Source organism: Hemitrygon akajei, chromosome 9, assembly GCF_048418815.1.
Source record: "Hemitrygon akajei chromosome 9, sHemAka1.3, whole genome shotgun sequence".
Lineage (NCBI taxonomy): Eukaryota > Metazoa > Chordata > Chondrichthyes > Myliobatiformes > Dasyatidae > Hemitrygon > Hemitrygon akajei.
Window position 1 is genome coordinate 50742817 of NC_133132.1, and position 22010 is coordinate 50764826.

The 22010-nt window shown below is 43.1% G+C and overlaps 1 protein-coding gene across 1 annotated transcript in view; it reads right to left on the bottom strand.

Moving 5' to 3' along the window:
• The window catches only part of LOC140733099 (myelin and lymphocyte protein-like), a 28733-nt gene extending 19724 nt beyond the window's left edge, over nt 1-9009 (bottom strand). The window contains exon 1 of the mRNA XM_073055954.1: nt 8816-9009. Coding sequence (XP_072912055.1) covers nt 8816-8905 — 90 coding nt within the window. The 5' untranslated portion in view covers nt 8906-9009. The remainder of the gene's footprint in view (nt 1-8815) is intronic.
• Between the last annotated feature and the right edge of the window lie 13001 nt (nt 9010-22010).

Below are 22010 nucleotides of genomic sequence, written 5' to 3' on the forward strand. Positions count from 1 at the left end.
CACACAAAATCTGACAAACAACCATTTTGCAAAAGAAGACGATCTGTGCTAATACAGAAAATAAACCAGTGAGCCCATAGGTGATGGATCCAGCTCAGTGCTGAACACTGGTTCAAGAGCCTGATGGTGGAAGTCAAAGCAGGAGTCCACAGAGACAAAGAAAAGTCATATAATCATGCAGAATGAGCAGAGTTTAATGAAAGAGAATTGCTTGACAAATTTGTTATCTTGTTGAGAATGTAGCCAGCGGGAAAGATAAAGAGGAACCAACAGATATAGTGTAGTTGGATTTCTAGAAGTCTAGAACAGGAACAGGAGCTGCAGCCTACAATGTCTGTGCCAGATTAAATTAAATCAATTCTGCCTGCACGTGATCTGCTTCCATCCATATCCCATATACTCATGTGCCTGAAAACAATCTCTGGAATTGCAATATTGTTTTTACTTCCACCAGTTCCCCCTCCCACCAGCAGCCCATTCCAGGCACCTATCACTCATCATGTAAAAACCTTACTCTTATACATCTTCTTTAAACTTTCCCCCTCTCATCTTAAATACACATCCTCCAGTATCTGGTATTTCTACCTTGGGAAAAAGATTCTGGCTGCCTTCTCCATCTAAGCCTCTTACAATCTTATAAACTTCTATGCCTTTTTTATGCCATGAACCAATGCCATTAAGCAAGTGGTCCGTGGACCCCAGGTTGGGAACCCCTGTCCTATCTGGTCTCCTCTCAGCCTCAAGAGAAAACAGCCCAAGTTTGTCTAACCTCTCCTTACAGCTCACTCACATTCTCTAATCCAAGCTGCATCCTGGTAAGCATCTTCTGACCCCTTCCAAAGCCTCCACACCCTCCCTGTAATGGAGAGATCAGATTCGCACACAATACAATACAATGCCACATATAAGGTTACGCAAGGTTAGAGAGAGGGCGGATCAAATGACAGAAGGCTGAATCAGAATGGGCGGGCCTGCTTCAGGCTGGCTGGTTTATAACAGGTCATCACAGGACTCGGTGTTCTGACTTCAGCTGTTTCATTCATTCACTCTGTGCCATATCGTATGACATGGCCAATCATGTTTTTCCATGACCATAATTATTTCCTGTAAATCTTTTCTACTGAAGTGGTTTGCCATTAACTTCTTGTGGGCAGTGTCTTTAAAAGATGGGTGACCCCAGTCATTACCAGTCCTCTTCAAAGTCCGCCTGGCACCAGCGGTCGCATAACCAGGACTTGTGACATGCACCGGCTGCTCATATGACCATGGCTTCACATTATTCTGATCGGGGGGCTAAGCAGGTGCTACACCTTGTCCAAAGGTGACCTGCAGGCTAGCAGAGGGAAGGGTGCCCCACACCTCCGTTCGTAGAGTCGCATCTTCACCCCACCACCAATTCAACTGTTTATAACACATAAAGTGATTTTGATGAAGGGGCTGAGTACATTTCCCCCAAATCTGGGAAGATAGAATTGAAAGGAAGTTGTGAAGAGAATGCAAAGGAACTCCAGAAAGTGAGGAAACAAAGAGATTGCAGATGCTGGAATTCTGGAAAGAAGAATTTCTCTATTTTGATTTTCAGTTCTTGTTACAAGTACGTATGGCCTTCGTGAGATCACATCTGAAGTAGTGCATGCTCTCTCGTCTCTTTATTTAATGATGGATAAACTTGCTCGGAGGCAATTCAAAGAAAGTTCATGAGGCTTGATTCCTGGGATCAAATGCTTTCCTTGTGGGGTAAGTCTGAGTGGATTGGGCCAATGCTCATTGGAAAAGAATGAGAAATGAACTTTGTGAAATATGCAATATTCTAAGTAGCCTTGTCCAGGGATAAAATGTCTTTCCTTATGGTGGCATCTTGAACTTAGGACCATAGCTTCAGAATAAGGGGACATACATTCAGAAATGGAGTAGAATTTCTTATCTCAGAAGATTATGAATATTTGAAATTCTCTGTGGAACCTCGGTGGAAGTTAAGCCCCTGACTTCTCGACTGCTGTATTGGAGATTCAACAAACAGGCAGAGATGTAACAACCATGTGACAAATGTAACCATCAGATAGGCCTTGATGACCTATGATATTGCATTCTAACCTTGCCTAACTCTTCATAGGACATGTTGAACAAACTTACTTCCTTCCTTTGCTAACACGAGGAAATCTGCAGATGCTGGAAATTCAAACAACAACACACACAAAATGCTGGTGGAACACAGCAGGCCAGGCAGCATCTATAGTGAGAAGCGCTGTCGACGTTTCAGGCCGAGACCCTTCGTCAGGACTCACTAACACATTGGACCTTCCTTTGCTTCTTTTTTCAACACATTGGCCTTGTCCCGAGTCAAAACTTTGCTCTAACTTTGAACCAATTTCCTTTCCTCCCTTCACATTATCCAACACATGCCTCCCACCTTCAGCTCCAGAGTGCATTTGTTCTGTTGAAGATACTGCGGTGCTTCTGGCAATCCTTTACCTCACCTGAGAATTCGCCCTCCAGCAAAGACAATATGTCATTGACAGGAACCATTCCGTTTTCGGAACCAGTTCTCAGCCTATCCTGTTTCTTTCAGAGTCACCATAGGGTTTTCTCTTTTGATGGATCATCCCTGGAACCTCCTGCTTGATACCCACTGCCAGACGTATCTTCCCTCCCTGCTACTTTCAATGTTCCAACATGAAGGTTGCCTTCCTGATACCATTCATTCAACCTTCAATCATCAACAGTGCACAGCTCACTTTCCCAAGGCCAGAACAGATTCTGTAGATGCTAGACATCTTAAGCAACATGCACAAAATGCGGGAGGAACTCAACGAGTCCGGCAGCATCTATGGAGAGCAATGAACAGTTGACATTTCAGGCTAAGCCTTTTTCGGGATTTAGGATCCTCTCCATAAGCTCTGCCTAACTTGCTGAGTTCTTCCATCCTTCAGCAACTTGTACATGTTGCTCGCCTCCCTATGCAACTGCAGAACTCTCAACACCATCCTCGCTTCCCAGCTTCCCAAACTCTTCCCACACAAGCTCATCCTGGGCATTGCCAACTATGCCCAGATCCCCCCAAAAAAGTTCCAAATGCTAGAAATGTAATATATAATATTGATTATCATAATAACCAGATCAGCTTTAATATCACTGTCATGAAATTTGTTGTTTTGAAGCAGCAGTAATACATCATAGAAATGGTAAGTTACAATAAGAAGAAACATAATGTGATAGGTGAAACCAGCACATACCTCCCTCCCCTGCACTTCCTGCTTTACACAGGGATTGCTCCCAACATGACTCCCTTGTCCATCCATTCCCCCCCCCCCCACCCCACTGATCCCTCTTCTGGCACTTATCCTTGCAAGTGAAACAAGTGCTACAGCTGCCCCTACACCACCTCTCTCACTACCATTCAGCTCTTCCATGTGAGGTGACTCTTCACCTGTGAGTCTGCTGGGGTCATATACTGCGTGCAGTGCTCCCGGTGTGGCCTCCTGTATATCAGTGAGACCCGATGTAGTTTGGGAGACCACTTTGCCGAGCATCTACGCTCAGTCTGCCGGTAGAAGCGGAATCTCCCAGCAGCCACCGGTTTATTTCCCATTCTGATATGTTAATCTGTGGGTTCCTCCACTGTTGTGACGAGGCCACACTCAGATTGGAGGAACAGCACCTTATATTCCATCTGGGTAGCCTCCAACCTGATGGCATGAACATCGATTTCTCGAACTTCCAGTAATTCACCAACCCCCACCCTTCACCATTTCCCATCTCCTTTTCCCTCTCTCACCTTATCTCCTAGCCTGCCCACCGCCTCCCTCTGATGCTCCTCCCCCCTTTTCTTTCTTCCATGGCCTTCTGTCCTCTCCTATCAGACTCCCACTTCTCCAGCCCTGTATCATTCTCACCAATCTACTTCACCCCTCCCTCTCCTGGTTTCACCTATCACCTCCCCCACCTTGTGTTTCTCCCTCCTCTCCCCCACCTTTTAAATCTACTCCTCATATTTTTTTCTCCAGTCCTGCTGAAGGGTCTCAGCCTGAAACATTGACTGTACCCTTTTCCATAGACGCTGCCTGGCCTGCTGAGTTCTTCCAGCATTTTGTGTGTGTTACTTGGATTTCCAGCATCTGCAGATTTTCTCTTGTTTGTGATCTATCAACAGAAGCCTGACATGGACACTACTATTGTCCAGGTGATCCAAGGCCAGGTGGAGAGCCAGTGAGATTGCAACTGCTGTAGACCAACTGTGGTGATAGGCAGCTCCAGGTCTTTGCTTAGGCAGGAGTTGATTCTGGCCATGACCAACCTCTCAAAGCACTTCATCACAGTAGCTGTGAATGTCACTACAGATAATCATTGAGGCAGCTCACCATACTCTCTGTGGGTCTTTTGAAACAGCTGGGAACCTCTGACTGCAGCAGTGCGAGATTGAAGATGTCCTTTACAGCTCCAGCCAGCTGGTTGGCACTGGTTTCCAGAGCCCGACCAGGTACACCATCAAAGCCCGATGCCTTGCGAGGGTTAACCCTCCTGAATGATGTTTTGACGTTGACCTCCAAGACAGAGGTCACAGGGTCACCAGATTCTACCGGGATTCACACAGGTTTAGCTTTATTCTCCTTTTCAAAGCGAGCATAAAAGGCATTGAGCTCATCTGGGAGTGAGGCAGCACAGCCGTACATGAGGGATAGGCTCACTTTGTAGGAAGAAATAGCCTGCCAACTCTGGCAGATCTGATGCGCATCCAGTTCCATCTCTAACCTCAAATGGTATGTTTTTTTTTGCTCTTAAAGTAGCCTTCCATAGGTCATACCTGGATTCCTTGTATTTGAATGCCACAGACCTAACCCACAGCAAACTATGAATCTCCTGGTTCAACCACGGTTTTTGTTTTGGGCATGTCCAGTATGTTCTTGAAGGCACACACTCATCGACACAGGTCTTGAAGTTGTCACAGACTTGAATATGAACCTCTGAATATTGTGCAGTCCACTGACTCAAAGCTTTTCTGTAAGCAGTGCTCCACTTCCCTTGACTCGTATCTTCTGGGTCCTCACCACTGGCACTGAGGTCTTTAGTCTCTGCCTATATGCTGGGAGTGGAAGTGCAGCTAGGAGATCAGACTTGCCAAAGTGTGGGCGTGGGATGTCATAGTAAACATACTTGATGGTGGCAAAGCAGTGGCCAAGTGTGTTGTCTCCTTTGTTTCCACAGGTGATACGTTGGTGGTGGTTGTTCAGTGACTCCTTTAAGCCGGCCTGGTTGAAATCTCTCACAATGACAGGGACGTTTTGTGCCTGCTGATCAAGTTGCTCATTTCCTCCAGTGTCTGCTCAACGTTGGCCTGAGGTTCAATGTACACCATAACCAGGATGCACCACGATGAGTTAATCATGAAGCAGACTCCGTCTCTTTTGCTTTTAGAAGACTGAGCCGTCCAGTCTCTGTGGAGAACGGTGAAGCCATTGGACTGCAGCACTGCATCCGAAATTGAGGGTGAGAGCCGTGCTTCTGTCCCCGATATCCTTCTGGTACAGCAATCTTGCTCTGAAGTCTTCAGCTTTATTTTCCAGAGACTGTGCGTTTGGCAGCAGGATAGTCAGGAGTGGAAGTCTAAGGCCTCTGCATTTCAGTCATACCTGTAGACTAGCACAGCGTTCCCACTTCCATTTACTTAAAGGGAAACTGCACTCGTGACCCGAGTCTGCCATCCAACATTCATGGATTTTGAATATCGATAGATTTTTAAAAACATCTTAAAATGATGTTGCTTACTCAAAGCTGTGATGGTGGATCTCAACCATAGTAGTCCTAAATGGGAATATTTGAATATTTCCATTGGAGCTGCCTACAGACAGTTACCACTTAATGGTGCCATCTTACTGAAATATGATCTAATGTGGCCTCTATTTTGGGAAGTCATATAAAATGAGTGATTGCCATGTTGAACACTTATATTCTCTACATGACTGTAAATCTCTCATCACTTTAATTATCCATTTCACTTCCGAGCTGTCCTTGTCTTTTGACACTGTACAATACAGGCAGAAGAGCTGCAGATGCTGGAACCTGGGACATCAAACAATCTGTTAAAAGATCTCAGTGAGCTGAGCAGCATCTGTGAGAGGAGAGGAATTGCCAAAATTTTCAGTTGAAGCCCTGCAGCAGCACCGAATCATTCTAACCCCAGTCAGTCTTTTACTCAGCTTGAATTCACTTTATCTCTCAGCATCTTTTCACTTCCAACCTGAGTGCAATTGACCTCTTCATGAAGAGGTGGACAGCCCTGAGCATTTTAATGTCCTATCCACTGGCTGCTGTCAGGGAAGTGGAATTAAAGCCTCCATGCAATTGTGACTGATACACAATAGAAAGCTTGCTTTGCTTCTAAGTAGTAGTGAGTCTGTGAAGTTAATTTCCAAAATCAGTAGAAGAAGAAGGAGAATGGCCCTTAACTCGGCAGTGGAGTTATCGGGGCACCATCATGACGGTGTTTCTGTAGCAAGCTATTCTTGTTTTTTCAAGGCCGAGTTGCTAGCTTGACGCTCAATCTAACTTGAATTCGAACTCGGGAACCTTCGCTCCGGAGTCCAGCGCTGATATTATTGCGCCACCAAGTGGGACAAACATCAGTAGTTGAGGCAAAAAAAAATCAATAGTTACAAATCACTTGATAGATGATTAAAGAAAAGGGCTTGGAAGGCAAATAGAAAGAGGGCGTAAATGCGATTAGATCCGTTTACAAAAGTTGTGGTTAAAGACCAGCATGACCTGGCTGGCAAATGTTCTACTCTCTGCTCTAACTTCCATGAGGTTCTTTTTAACAGTCCATCCCAGTTAACGATCAGCTTCCAGTTTTACAGACATCCATAAGTCAATTTTGTCCATAGTTGGAAAATACACAAAAAGCACTTGGTGTGGTCACTAAGCTGCTCCACGGTGTTGTCATGAGTGGCAGAAAAATCACTTAAGACTGGTCTGGTAAGAAAGAACAATTACTAAAAGTGGAAAGAGGTGGGGGGGGGGAGGCAGAAAGACGATTGAGAGGGGAGAGAGGAAACCAGCTTTTCTGGTTATATAGGTCCGTTGGACTTTTGAAGGTAGTAAAGTAGCAGTTAATTCCAATGTAGGGGTGCCCATCAGTAGAACATTCTTTATCTCGGGGACAGCCATGTAATAGTAAGCAAGCAAGACAAATGTAGATCTGAAATGTGGACAATCCCCTTCCCCCATCACAGATGCTATATCTCCCAACGAGTTCCTCCAACAGATTGCTTATTGCTGCAGTTTCCAATCTCTTGTGCCTCCTGTAACTTCATATAATGCATTTCTTCGTGTAATTATTATTTGTCTTTCTATTGTTTGCCCAATACTAGTTATATTTGCATTGTTATGATGTATAACCAAGTTCTAATTGACTACACCCATTCTATACTGTTGGCCAAACTTAAGAACAATTACCTGTGCTGAATGTCATTTAAATTTCAAAGCCTTAAACCAAGGGCAACATTTTACATAGAAACAATAAAAGACTGACATTAAGAAAACAGTTTCATGCTTAAATATTGGAGATCTCAAGCTTCTAGAGTTTCACACGTTCCTCTTGTATTACTTCCCCATGACCTACTCCCAGCCTCCTGCCAGTCCTGTTGAAGTTACTGGAACATTCTGTCAGCCATTTTAAGGGTTAAGCCACAAACATCTCACTTTTCCTTCAGTGGGATAACAAAGTTTATGGTTATTGCAACAGTTTGGTGTTTTAGAAAAATAATGGCCTTATTAACAACACATTTCAATTTCAAGGCTGAAAATGCACCCATTCTTAATCTACCTTCCTCATCTCCCTCACTTCCCCCTTATTCTCATTAGAGGTTACTATGGTAAAGATTGCAAAAAGCAGCACGAGGCGGGTGTTGTGCTAATAAGGGACACACCAGATGAAGGGTCTCGGTTCAAAATGTCAATTGCTCATTGTCCTCTCCAGATGCTGCCTGACCTGATGAGTGCCCCAAGCATCTTGAGTGTGTTACAGTTTCATGTCTTTGTAAGCCTCATTTTGAAGCATAATGTTGAGCTGAATGGTTAATTACTATAACCAGAAAGTGAAGGAACAGGCACTGAATAGAAGCAATTTTTCTGCAGTGGTATATGGAGCCTCCATAATAGATATACAGATGGTTAATAAACACAGAGCAGGATGTTTCAGAATGCTAGAGAACTACAGAGAATCATCATTGGTTCTTGCATGTGGCACTTGTAAATCTGGTGGAAAAAGTCCGGAACAAGAAGGATTCTCCATCCCAAGGGTAGGAAGATATCCACCTCATTCATTGTCCCTCTGGTCGATCTCTACCATAGTGACGGCTGCGGCCTATCTGTAGTCTTGTCCATTCCTCATTCTAACTGAGGGGATTCCATGCAAAATATTCTTCACCAAACAGGTACAGGAACACAGGCTAATTTTCTTTATGTATCGTTAAGAGAAGACCTGACAGCCTCTTTACTGAATTCCAGTGAGCGATTTGTTTTCCCTTATGACCCTTGATAAGGTTCAGTCTCCTGTTCTCTACTCCTTCATCAAGATACCATCTTGCAAATGTAATCATAAATCCACTATCCATCTACTCTGTTCTTGTGCCCCTCTGTCTATGCTCTTTTTTAATCTCAAAGCTTCTATTTTGCTCTTTCTCTAACACATTACTGTCTCTTTTTCTCAGCCACCCATAGCAAGTATGACATACCTGTATTAGAATCCCACTGTAATTCAAAATATGTACATATAAAAATGCTGTCCTTAAGTGCGATGGAACAAAATAATATTACTCACAAATTCACCTAACATCAAGAGTTCTGGAAGTGATGTACACACACTCCCTCCAGACGGTATAGGACTGCTTGATCCAGCTGAAGATGACATAGTATTTGCTGCAAAGTCAGTAACACTGTAAGGAAAGTCACTTAGCTGGCTGGTCCAGGTGCGGTCACTTACTTGGTACACTGGAGTTGTGCTAATGTGTGGTTCAGCATTATACCAGCAATAATTGAAGGTGTGTCCTTCAAAATTATTCAAATGTTCATAAATCTTTCACCTTTGTACCAACACCTAATGTCAATGAAAAGGCAAACTAGGGCTGGGCAAGAGAGTGATTGTGCAAAATATTTTTCAGACAATCGTTTGCTATCATTCTATAGGACAGGCAATTTGTTGGTACATTATTTCATTGTTGAAGAAATGTAGGTGAGTGTCAATAATGATTATCTTTCTGAAGCTTGTGGAATACGAGCTTTGCTCTGCATGACATGTTTTGAATTCCACAAGTGTACCGTCTAGAGAACTCCATTTAAAAAATTTGGCTCTAAGCATCACCTTTGCATTTCGCCACAGCCAGTGAACAACAAAGTGCTGCGTGTCAGCACACTCGTGCAAGCAAATACATGGGGGCACCAGCAGCCTTGACAAGGTGTTGCAAGAATACTAAACCCAAACCCCTCTGCACTCAGTTGAACCAAACATTCTTGAGACTCAAGTCATGAAGTTATAGAGACGTACAGCTCACGGCTCGGGCATGCTCATCAAGTTGTCTAACTGATCAAATCCCATTTGGCCCATATCCATCTAAACCTTTCCTATTCACGTAACTTTCCAAATGCCTTTAGTAGTAATTTACCTGCCTCTACTACATCCTCTGGCAGCTCATTGCATAGGCTCACCACTTCCCATGTGAAAAATTTTCCCCTTGACCTTTTCAAATTTTCCCCCTTTTGCCTTTAGCCTATGCCATCTAATATTGGACTACACTGTCCTGTGGAAGAGACATTGGCTAGCCACCTTATAACTGTACACCTTGTGGTTTTGTGAGAATCTATAAGGTCACCGGTCAGCATCCTATGCTCAAGGGAAAAAAATTTCTTTCCCCTGACTGGCCTCACCATCCTTCCAGTCCCAGTAACAAGCTCATAAATATATATTCGAGTTTAAGGACATCCTCCCTATAGCAGATTGTCCAGAAACGCCCCAGAAGTGGCCTTACCAGCGTCTTGTATAGCTGTAACATAATGTCCCAATTCATTAAGGCAAACATGCTAGACGTCTTATTCACCGCCCTGTCTACCTGCATCACCACTATCAAGCAAATGTCTGCCTGCATTCCTAGGTCTCCCTGAGGATATAGAAAGCAATCAGTCTTGCTTTTTCAAAATCAGATTAACTGAAGTTGTTCAGATATTACAATTTCTAGATGAGTCATATAGCAGTGATAACGATTACCCTTCAATTTCATCATTTCTCCCAGCATGTATGTATGAATAGAAAAAGCAGTTTGCAGCTATGAATCACTTTGATTTAATGAGTGGTACAGTGACACAGTTGGTGGAGCTGCTCTCTCACAGTGCCAGAAAGCCGAGGTCAATTCTGACTTCTGCTACTGTATACGTGGAGTTTATACATGGTCCCTCTGACCACACAGGTTTCAAGTTCAAGGTTCAGCCTTCTGGTTGTCGTCACAGGTATGGAACACAAGTTAGCATAAACTTGAATTACACATGCACAAAATAAACCACGGATTAAATATAACAAAACTAGTGTAAGATTGAGATAGCGAGAGAGAAAAAATGCATAAGTTGGAGGTGGTGTGACAGTGTGGTGTGGAGGTGAATATGATGAGAATGTGTGAGAAATGAAATGGGTATAGCTACCTGGTTGGGCACAAACACCTGTCTCCATGGAAATGTCACACTGACTCTGATTCTTAAGCAAACAGCATTACATAAAAAAAGAGAGGATTTCTTATCAGTTGAAAGGTATTAATCAGTAGGTCAAAGTAAGAGAGTCCCACATAAAACCCATTTCCACCCTTCCACTATAACATTCCTTCAAGGCATTTCATGCATGGGTGGGACAGGGACAGAACAATTCCCAATCATTCCACCACAACACCCGCAGAATCTATGGAATTTTATCTGGTTATGTCCTTGCTGTCAGCGGCTTACTTAACAGAGCAGTGGTTAATCAGGACTTCAGAGGAGAAAAACTCCAAAACATGTTGGTGACGAGGTTCAGTCACAAATCCACACCTTCGTGGCCATACTTGGGAAGATGTGGATATTCAGGTAACCTCAGAGGTACCAGAATAATGTCCAAGTTCAGGAAAGGAAACCACCCAATCTGTGGTCGATAAAGAGAGGTCTTTCTACCCTACCGCTATAAGACTCTTGAATGGACCTCTTGTATGGTAATCTTGGGGTGGAGAGTTTGCTGCCGATTCTCGAGTTGAAAACTTTGGAATAAAAAGTGACTGTAACATCGTAACGATTACTATTTGCTGGTCTCCCGTTTCACTGTGAAATGGGTGGCATCTCTCAGTCCTTTGTTAGTGAGAGAGAGAGAGAGAGAGAGAGCCTATGGCATGTCGAGCTGTCAGGATAAACAATAGTTTTTATTGGCCACATATCGTGGTCTCTCTTTGAGTGCTTTGCTGTTGCTGGGTGGGTGGGGGGCACTAAAGCATTCTACTGAAGTGAGAGAGGGGGAGGGGTAGGTTCTAATGTTTTTCTGTTGTTCATTCTTTTGGGGCGCTTCTGTTTTTCATGGATGTCTGAGAAGAATAAGAATTTCAGGTTGTATACTGTATACATTCTCTAATAATAAATGGAAACACTTGGACTCTTGACCTCACAATCTACCTAATTATTGACCTTTCACCTATCGTCTACTGACACTGCACTTTCTCTGTAACTGTAACAATATATTCTGCATGCTGTTATTGCTTTTCCCTTGTACTAATGTCTTGAAGTAATTTGTATGGATGCCATGCAGAGGTAATTTTTCACTATCTGTCGGTAGATGTTGCTGTAATAAACCAGAGGTCACCAACCTTTTTTGCACCATGGACCAGTTTAATATTGACAATATTTTTGCGGACCGGCCGACTTGGGGGGGGGGGGGGTGTTAATCACGACCGGAATATAGGTGATAAGTCACTTATAGTCACTTATAAGTGGCTATTACACTCAATTTCGTTTCTAAAAGGGTTTATCTAACGAATTTAATATTAAACACACAACACATATTTTCCTCGCATGAATATGGTTACAAGTCAATAGCATCATAACATTTTAAGTAACATTTAGATATTAAACACACAGCGCATATTTTCCTCGTATGAAAATATAAAATCAATGCAACACACCAGTAAGAGGACAAGGTAAGGGCCGGAGGTCCTCGTACCGGGGCCGTAGTGGTCATAGTCCGGAGAGAGCGGCCGAGAAAAGTTTGGCTCAAGGGATGACTTTCAGTAGATCGCAGAGAGGTGGCTGCTCTGCTACTTACGAAACCCTGAGCCCGAATTAGGTCGTCTGCGAATACTTTAGCACCGGGTTCCCCATGAACATTCGGTGTGCTAAACAGGTTTAGAGGCGGCGCCCATCTGTTCGTGCTCCAGGCCAGTAGCAACAGCACTTCCCGCCGGCCGCACGAGGCCAACCAGTGATCCCTGGCGCGAGGGTGTCACTGTGCTTAGGCGACTGATGACCTCGCGTGCGTTCAGTTCAACAGTGGGCGTGACGGAATGAGGAAAGGTGTAGCTGACTCATATCGTTTCATTTCGGCAAATCATATCGTTTCCTCGCAGCCCGGTAGCACATGCTTTGCGGCCCGGTACCGGTCCGCGGTCCTGTGGTTGGGGACCACTGTAATAAACCATGAACACCAATTCCAAATCCAATCTATGTTTCCTTCCAGAGTGAAAGTCATTAATGGCATCCTTCACAACCACCTTGTTCCAATGGCTGAAGAACGGCTCTCTGAATCACAATGTGGATTCTGCTCGTGTTACAGGCAACTCCGAAAGGGCAGCATCAGCAGCTAAACCTGACCTTCTCAGCCTCACTGAAACCCTTAACTTCATCTGTCGGAAGTGTTTCCTCAAATGAGGCTGCCCACAAAAGTTCGTCTCCATCTTTTGTTTTCCTTCATAATGGTGTGCAAGATATGATATTAACCAATGAGTCTACATCAAAGCCAATCTTAATGAATGCTCCAAATTAGAAACATTGTAAATAGAAACAGCAGTAGGCCATTCAGAACATTGGGCCTGTTTATCCATTCATTATGACCATGGCTTATCGTCAAAGTCAATATCCTGTTGCAGCATTTTCACCAAAACCCCTTGACTTTTCCAGATGTAAGAGCAATCATCATCATCACCATCATTATATACCATAATCATATGATGTAGGCTAGTGGTCGCCAACCTTTATAAGCCCAAGATCCCCTACCTCGGCCTTAGTGAAAAGCAAGATCGACCTACTAAATCGTTTAAACACACGCATGCGCACCGGGCAGAAGGTACCAGAAGTGGAGTCCCGCAACCCCAAAAGCTGTCTCTCTTTGCAGGTGGCTTTCCGTAGCGGGAGTGTTGCTATGCTACCATTATCTTAATTGGTATTACTTGTTTTTATAATGCTTACATTACAACACCTTCAATTCTATGTTTCATTATTTAATTTTATTTCAACACGAAAAATAAACAAATAAAAATTGACTGTTGCAGTCAGTGTGATGACTGGGGCTGAATACTTTCTTCTAAATTTCCCTGAAATTTGGCTCATAACTACAGACTGCCAGTCTGAGACAGACTGTGAGGTGTCTGTCAGTAAGACAGCTCCTGTACTTAGATTTTCATCTGTGAAATCTATTCAATTGATTTCACAAATCAATTTTCATTGTTGTAGCACAGCACCCTCGCAAACCTCCTGACAGACTGAATATTTGAAAGGACAGTTTCCTTTGTTAGACTGGATGTTGAACCTGCCACGTTTTTCAGGTGTTTTGTATTGGTAAAGTGTTACTGAGACACTAGTATAAGTTTCAGAGGTACGCAGACTAATGACACCACTGTTTTCTGTTTCCCAGTTCTTTTACATTTGGGGAATGTTGGAATTTAAAGGGGGAGAAGTGTTGTAATGCGAGCATTATAAAGATAGGTTGATGCTGATTAGGATAATAGTGATGTAGCGGTGCTCCCACTGCGGAGAGCTGTTTGTGGGGAGAGGTTGTTTCCGGGTTGCAGGGTTTTGCTTCCAGTCTTTTCTGCCCGATGCGTATTTTTCTTTTTTTTTTCTGGGATCTACTGGGAAAGTCTCAAAGATCGATCAGTCGATTGTGATCGACCGGTTGGCAACCACTAATGTAGGCGATCATGGTCTTTCCATGGGTATGATTGTCTTGGCAAATTTTTCTGCAGAAGTGGTTTGCCATTGTTTTCTTCTGGGCAGTGTCTTTACAAGATGGATGACCCCGGCCATTATCAATAAACTTCAGAGATTTTCTGCTGGAGCAAATAGTTGCGCGCGCTCTCTCGCTCTCTCTCTCTCTCTCTCTCTCCCTCTCTCTTGTTCTGTCTCTCTGCCTATCTCTCTCTCTCCCTCTGTCTCTCCCTGTCTCTATCTCTGTTTCTCTGTCTCTCTATCTCAGTCTCTGTCTGTCTCTCTCTCCCTCTCTCTCTCTCACTCGCTCTCTCTCTCTTCCCCTCTCTTTCTCCCCCCCCCTCTCTCTCTTGCAGGGTGGGAGCCATTTGAAACTTGCAAGTCTCATCAGAAGTGAGTCCTTGTTTGAAGTAGTGAGTGAGAGTGCAACATCTTGCAGGACGGGTGCTATTTGAAAACTGCAAGTTTCATTGGGAGTGAGTCTTATTTGCACTAATAAAGAGAAAGGAGTTGTAACTGGAGCAGCCATTGTTGGAGTGGGGCAGTGTTAGAGTGGTCCAGTTTTGGCTCAAAAGGGTTGAGCGAGCACAGGCAGAGTTTGTAAATAAGTTTCTAGTAAGTTTTTGTGGGTACAGAGCTAGTGAACTGAGAATATGTCCAGAGTTAGTGGCTATGTTCCTTGTGTGAGATGTGGGAACTTTGAGAGACTTCCGGCTCCCTGATAGTTATCTATATCTGCACGAAGTGCACTGAGCTGCAGCTCCTTAGAGACCATGTTAAGGACCTGAAGTTGCAGTTCATTTACCTTCAGCTCTTATGAGAGAATGAGGAAGTGATATATAGGAGCAAGAAGGAGGTATTCACCCCTAAGTTGCATGAGACAGGTACCTGCCTGACTGTCAGGAGAGGTAAGTGGAATAGCCAACCAGTGTAGAGTGCCCCTGTGACCAATCCCCTCAATAATAAGTACACTGCTTTGGCGCTGTTGGAGCTAGGGCGACCTGTAATGGAGATACTGCAGAAACCGGTCTCTGGCACTGATCTGTCTCTGTAGCTCAGAAGGGAAGAGAGAGTGCAACAATGATAGGGAATTCTATAGTTAAGGGAGCAGACAGGGATGTAACAAAGATACCCAGATAGTATATTGTCTCCCAGATGCCAGGGTCAAGGATGTCTCAGATCAGGTCCACAGCATTCTAAAAGGAGAGAGTGAACAGCCAGAAGTCATGGTACATATAGGTGCGAACGACATAGATAGGAAAAGGGAGGAGGTCCTGAAGAGGGAATAGGGAGTGAGCTAGAAAGCAGAATAGCAGGACCTCCAGAGTAGCAATATCTGGATTGGCGCCTGTGACATGTGCCACTGAGGGTAAGAATAGGATGATTCAGCAGGTGAAAGGGTAGCTGAAGAATTGGTGCAGGGGGCAGGGTTTTAGATTTCTGGATCATTGGGATCTCTTCTGGAGAAGCTAAGACATGTCCAAAAGGGATGGGTTACACCTGAACCCAAGGGAGACCAATAGTCTTGTGCGCAGGTTTGCTAGATCTGTTGGGGACGGTTTAAATTAATTTGGTAGGGGGATAGGAGCTGGAATAAGAGGACTGAGGATGGGGCAGTTGGTATGCAAATAGTTGCTGTATGTAGTGACACTGTGAGGAAAGATAGGCAGACGACAGGGCAGAATTGCAGTCAGGTGGATGAATTAAAGTGTAAGATTGGGGCGATAGGGGTGATGAATACAGGATTTAAAGTGTTATAAAGTATCCGGAATAAGATAGCACAATTAGAGACTGGCAGGTACAACATTCTGGGCATCATTGAGTCATGGCTGAAAAAAGGTCATTGTTGGGAACTTAACCTCTAAGGATACATCTTGTATTGAAAGGACAGGCAAGTGGCCAGAGGTGGTGGGGTGGCTCTGTTGGTAAAAATTGAAATCAAACCTTAAGAGGTAACATGGAATTGGAAGATGTAGGGTCCTTGTGGGTAGAATAAAGAAACTGCAAGGTTAAAAGGACCCTGCCAGGAGTTGCATGCAGAGCTCCAAATAGTAGCCAGGATGTGATGTACAAATTACAACAGAAGATAGAAAAGATGTAAAGAGGGCAATGGTATGATCGTCATGAGGAATTTCAATATGCAGGTAGATTGGAAAAGTCGGGTTGGTGCTGGATCCCAAGACAGGCAATTTGTAGAATGCCTACAACATGACTTTTAGAGCAGCTTGTGGTTGAGCCTACTAGGGGAAAGGCATTTCTGGATTGGGTGTTGTGTAAAGAACCACATTTGATTAGGGGGCTTAAGGTAAAGGAACCTTTAGGAATTGTGATAATTATATGATAGAACTCATCCTAAAGTTAGAGAGAGAGAAGATAAAGTTAGATGAACCAGTATTACAGTGGAGTAAAGGGAATTTCAGATGCATGAGAGAGGAGCTGGCCAGAGCTGATTGCAAGGGGACACTAGCAGGGATGATGGGAGAACAGCAATGGCTTGTTTTTCTCTGGGCAATTCAGATGGCACATCCCAAAGATGAAGAAGTATTCTAAAGGGAGGCGAGAGCTTACAATATAGCAAACAATTGTGGGTTGTTAGAGGATTGGAAGGCTTTTAAAAACCAACAGTCGGCAACTAAAAAGCCATAAAGAGAGAAAAGATGAAATATGAAGGGAAGCTAGCCAATAGTACAAAAGAGTATACCTAAAGTTATTTCAAATATATAAAGAGTAAAAGAGAGATGAGAGTGGATATTGGACCACTGGAAAATGATGCTGAGAGGTAGTAATGGGAAACAAAAAATGGAGGAGGAAATTAATAAGTATTTTGCATCAGTCTTCACTGTGGAAGATACTAGCAGTAAACCAGAAATTCGAGTGTCGGGGGCAGAAGTGAGTTTTGTTGCTATTACTAAGGAGAAGGTGTTCGGGAGGATGAAAGGTCTGAAGGTAAATAAATTGCCTGGTCCAGCTGTACTCCACTCCAGGATTCTGAATGAGGTAGTTGAAGAGAATCTGGAGGCTTTAGTAAAGATCGTCCAAGAAACTCTAGATCCTGGAATGGTTCCAAAGGACTGGAAATTTGCAAATGCCACTCCACTCCTTAAGAAGGGAGGGAGGTGGAAGAAAGGAAATTATAGGCCAGTTAGCTTGAATTCAGTGGATAGCAAGATGTTAGAGGAGTCCATTATAAAGGATAAGGTTCCAAGGTACCTGAATGCACATGATAAAATAGGCTAAAGTCAGAATGGTTTCTTTAAGGGGAAATCTTGCCTGACAGATATGTTGGAATTCTTTAAAGAAATAACAGGCAAGATAAACAAAGGAGAGTCAGTGGAGATTGTTTACTTGGAAGTTCAGAAGGCCTTTGACAAGGTGCCGTCCATGATTCTGTTTAATATGATAAGAGCCCATGGTATTACAGGAAAGCTACTAGCATGGATAGAAGATTGGGTGACTGGCAGGAGGCAAAGAGTGGGAACAAATGGAGCTTTTCTGGTTGGCTGCCAGAGACTAGTTGTGTTCCACAGGGTTCCCTTCTGGTCACGTTATATGTGAATGATCTGGATGATGGAATTGATGGCTTTGTGGCCAAGATAATAGACAATACAAAGATACGCTGAGGGGCAAGTAGTATTGAGGAAACAGGGATACTGCAGAAGGATTTAGATAAATTAGAAGAATGGGCAAAGAAGTGGCTGATGGAAGTGGCAGAGTAGGGAGTGTATGTCATGCAATTTGATAGGAGGAATAAAGATGTAGATTATTTTCTAAATGGGAAGAAAATTGAAAAGTCAGAGGTGTAAAGGGCCTTGGGAATCCTTGTGCAGGTTTCCCTAATTTGCAGGCTGAGTTGGAGGCAAATAAGTCATTTAAATGTTAGCATTCATTTCAAGATGACTAGAATACAAGAGCAGGGACATAATGCTCAGATTTGTAAGGCATTGATCAGACCGCACTTAGTTAGCAGTTTTAGGCCCCTTATTTAAGAAAAGATCATAGGACTATAAAGACCATGGACTATAAGACAGGAGCAGAATTAGAATTCTTGACCCATTGAGTGTACTCCACCATCTCAACGTGGCTGATTTAGTCCATAAGATCATAAGACCATAAGATAATAGAGTAGAAATAGGCCATCTAGCCCATCGAATCTGCTCCACCATTTCATCATGGCTGATCCAATTTTTCTCTCAGCCCCAGTCTCCAGCCTTCTTCCTGTACCCTTTCATGCCCTGATCAATCAAGAATCTATCAGCCTCTGCCTTAAATGAGCATAAAGACTTGACCTCCACATCTGCCTGTGGCAAAGAATCAACAGCCTCTGGCTAAAGAAATTCATCCTCACCTCCATTCAAAAAGGATTCTCCCACCTATTCTGAGGCCGTACCCTTTGGTCTTAAGCTCTCCCACCAAAGGAAACATACTCTCCACATTCACTCTATCAAGGCCTTTTACTGTTCAATATGTTTCAATGAGGTCACCCCTCATTATTTTGAATTCTAGTAAGTGAATACAGGCCAAGAGCCATCAGATGCTCTACATATGATAAGTCATTCAATCCTGAAATCATTTTCGTAAACCTCCTTTTCGTAAAATTCTCTCCAGTTTCAGCACGTCCTTTCTAAGATAAGGGGCCCAAATCTGCTCACAATACTCCAAGTGAGGCCTCACCAGTGCTTTATAAAGTCTCAACATTACACCTTTGCATTTGTATTCTAGTCCTCTTCAAATGAATGCTAACACCACATTTGCCTTCCACACCACAGGCTCTACCTGCAAATTAAACTTTAGGGATTACTGCTCAAGAACTCCCACATCCCTTTGTGCCTCAGCTTTTATTATTTTCTCTCCATTTGGAAAATAGTCAAACCCTTTCATTTCTTCTACCAACATGCATGACCATACACTTCCCGACACTATATTCTTTCTGCCATTTCTTTGCCCATTCTCCTAATCCATCCAAGTCCTTCTGTAGCCTCTCTACTTCCACAAAGCTACCTGCCCCTTCACTTGTCTTCATATCATCTGCAAATTTTGCAACAAAGCCATCAATTCCATCATCCAAATCATTGACATATAACGTGAAAAATATCAGTCCCAGCACAGATCCCCCGTGGAACACCACTGGGCATCAGCAGCCAGTCAGAAAAAGCTCCTTTTATTCCAACTCTTTGACTCCTGACAATCAGCCACTGCTTCATCCATGCTAGAATCTTTCCTGTAAAACCATGGGCCCTTAGCTTATTAAGCTGCCTTATCAAAAGCCTTCTGAAAATCCAAGTACACAACGTCAGCCGATTTCTTTTCGTCTATCCTGCTTGCTATTTCTGCAAACAATCCCAACAGATTTGTCAGACAAGATTTTCCCTTGAGGAAACCATGCTGGCTACGGCCTATTTTACCATGTGCCTCCAAGTACTCTGAGACCTCATCCTTAATAACCAACTCCAACATCTTCCCGGTTGCCGAGGTCAGACTAACTGGCCTATAAATTCCTTTCTTTTGCCTCTCTCTCTTCTTGAAGAATGCAGTGACATTTGTAATTTTCCAGCCTTTTGGAACAATACCATAATCTATGATTCTTGAAAGATCATACCAATACCTCTACAATCTTTGCAGCCACCTCTTTCAGGACTCTAAGGTGTACACTATCTGGTTCAGGTGACTTATCTACCTTCAGACCTTTCAGTTTCCCAAGAACCTTCTCCCTAGTTAGGGTAACTTCACACACTTCATGCCCGTTGACACCTGGAACTTCCACCATACTACTAGTGTCTTCCACAGTGAAGACTAATGCAAATTGCTTATGGTAATTTAATGGTCCTGCTGAAGGGTCTCGGCCTGAAATGTTGACTGTACTCTTTTCCACAGATGCTGCCTGGCCTGCTGAGTTCCTCCAGCATTTTGTGTGCATTGCAAATTACATATTCAATTCATCCGCCATTTCATTGTCCCTCATTACTACCTCTCCAGCATTGTTTTCCAGTGGTCCAATATCCACTCTTGCCTCTCTTTTACACTTTATGTATCTGAAGAAACTTTTGGTATCTTCTTTAATATTATTGGCTAGCTTACTTTTGTATTCCATTTTTACCTTAATGACTTTTTTAGTTGTCATCTGTCAGTTTTTAAAAGCTTCCTAATCCTCTATCTGCACTAATCTTTGCTCTATTATAAACCCTCTCTTCAGCTTTTATGTTGGCTTTGACTTCTCCTGATAACCTTGGTTGTGTCATCTTTCCCTTAGAATACACCTCCCTCTTTGGGATGTATGTATCCTGGCCCTTCCAAGTTGCTTCCAGAAGTTCCAGCCAGTGTTCGTTTCCAACCAGTTCTGGCCAACTCTTTTCTCAAGTCTCTGTAATCCCCTTTACTCCACTGTCATACTGATACATCTGAAATTAGCTTCTCCTTCTCAAATTTCAAGGGGAATTCAATCATATTATGATCACTTTCCCCTTAGGGTTCTTTTACCTTAAACTCGCTGGTTCATTGAACAACACCCATTCAGGAATTGCTGGTCCTTTAGTGGGCTCAACCATAACCTACTCTAAAAAGCCATCTCGTAGGCACTCTAGAAATTCCCCCTCCTGTAATCCAAAACCAACCAAATTTTCTCAATGTACCTGCATATTGAAGTGCCCCATGACTATTATAACATTGCTCTTTTGGCGTGCATTTTCAATCTCCTGTTGTACTTTGTAGGCAACATCCTTACTACCGTTTGGGGGTGGGTCTGTATACAACTCCCATCAGGGTCTTTTTACCTTTGCGATTCCTTAGCTCTATCCACAATGATTCAACGCCTTCCGATGCTATGTCACTTCTTTCTAATGATTTGAAAAGATGTGCTGGCTTTGGAAAGAGTCCAGAGGAAGTTCACGAGAATGATTCCAGGAATGAAAGAGTTAATGTGTGAGGAGCGCTCGATGGCTCTGGGCCTATACTCACTGGAGTTTGGAAGAATGAGCGAGGATTCATTGAAACTTATCAAATATTGAATGATTTGGGTAGAGTGGATGTAGCTAAGATGTTTCCTATAGTAGGTATGTCTTGCACCAGGGAGCACAGCATCAGACTATGGAGAGAGCAGAGACGAGGAAGAATTTCTTTAGCTGGAGGGTATTGGAATTCATTCTCACAGGTGGCTGTGAAGGCCAAGTCACCGAGTATACTTAAAGTGGAGGTTGATAAGTTCTTGATTAGTCAGTGAAAAGTTATGGGGAGAAGGCAGCGAATGGGATTGTGAAGGATAATGTCAGCAATGATGGAATGGCAGAGCAGATCTGATGGGCCAAATGGCCTGTCTGCTCCTGTGTCTTATGGTCTTTTCCCTCTTCACTCCAATTTGAAGCAGTTAAAAAGATATAAAAAACAAACCACCATTTAACTGAATAACAGATTGTATATTTAAATGAAATACAGAATAAATTAAAACACTACCAAAACTGCTACAGTACTATAAAACTGTGTATTACTTTTTTATACTTATCGATGGAGAATTCATTCAGTGTACGCTGACATGTTCATTTGATTGCAGATAGTGGACTGCCTTCAAACAGTGGTTTTGATGATTACATCCTCCAAATCTTCATTTTCATTGTAACATTCAAGATAATTGTCAGCAACTTTAAATTCTTCAAAGTTCCTAACATGTTGAAGCTGTGAAATTATTTCATTTTCGCTCATGGCCATTTCTGGCATCTCCAAACCTGAATGCTTGAAACTGCAGTGAACAAAACGGTTCTGAATTGTCTTTCTGTTTATTACTCACCAACAATCAGCGACAAATATCTGTGCTTTTTGAACACAAACAC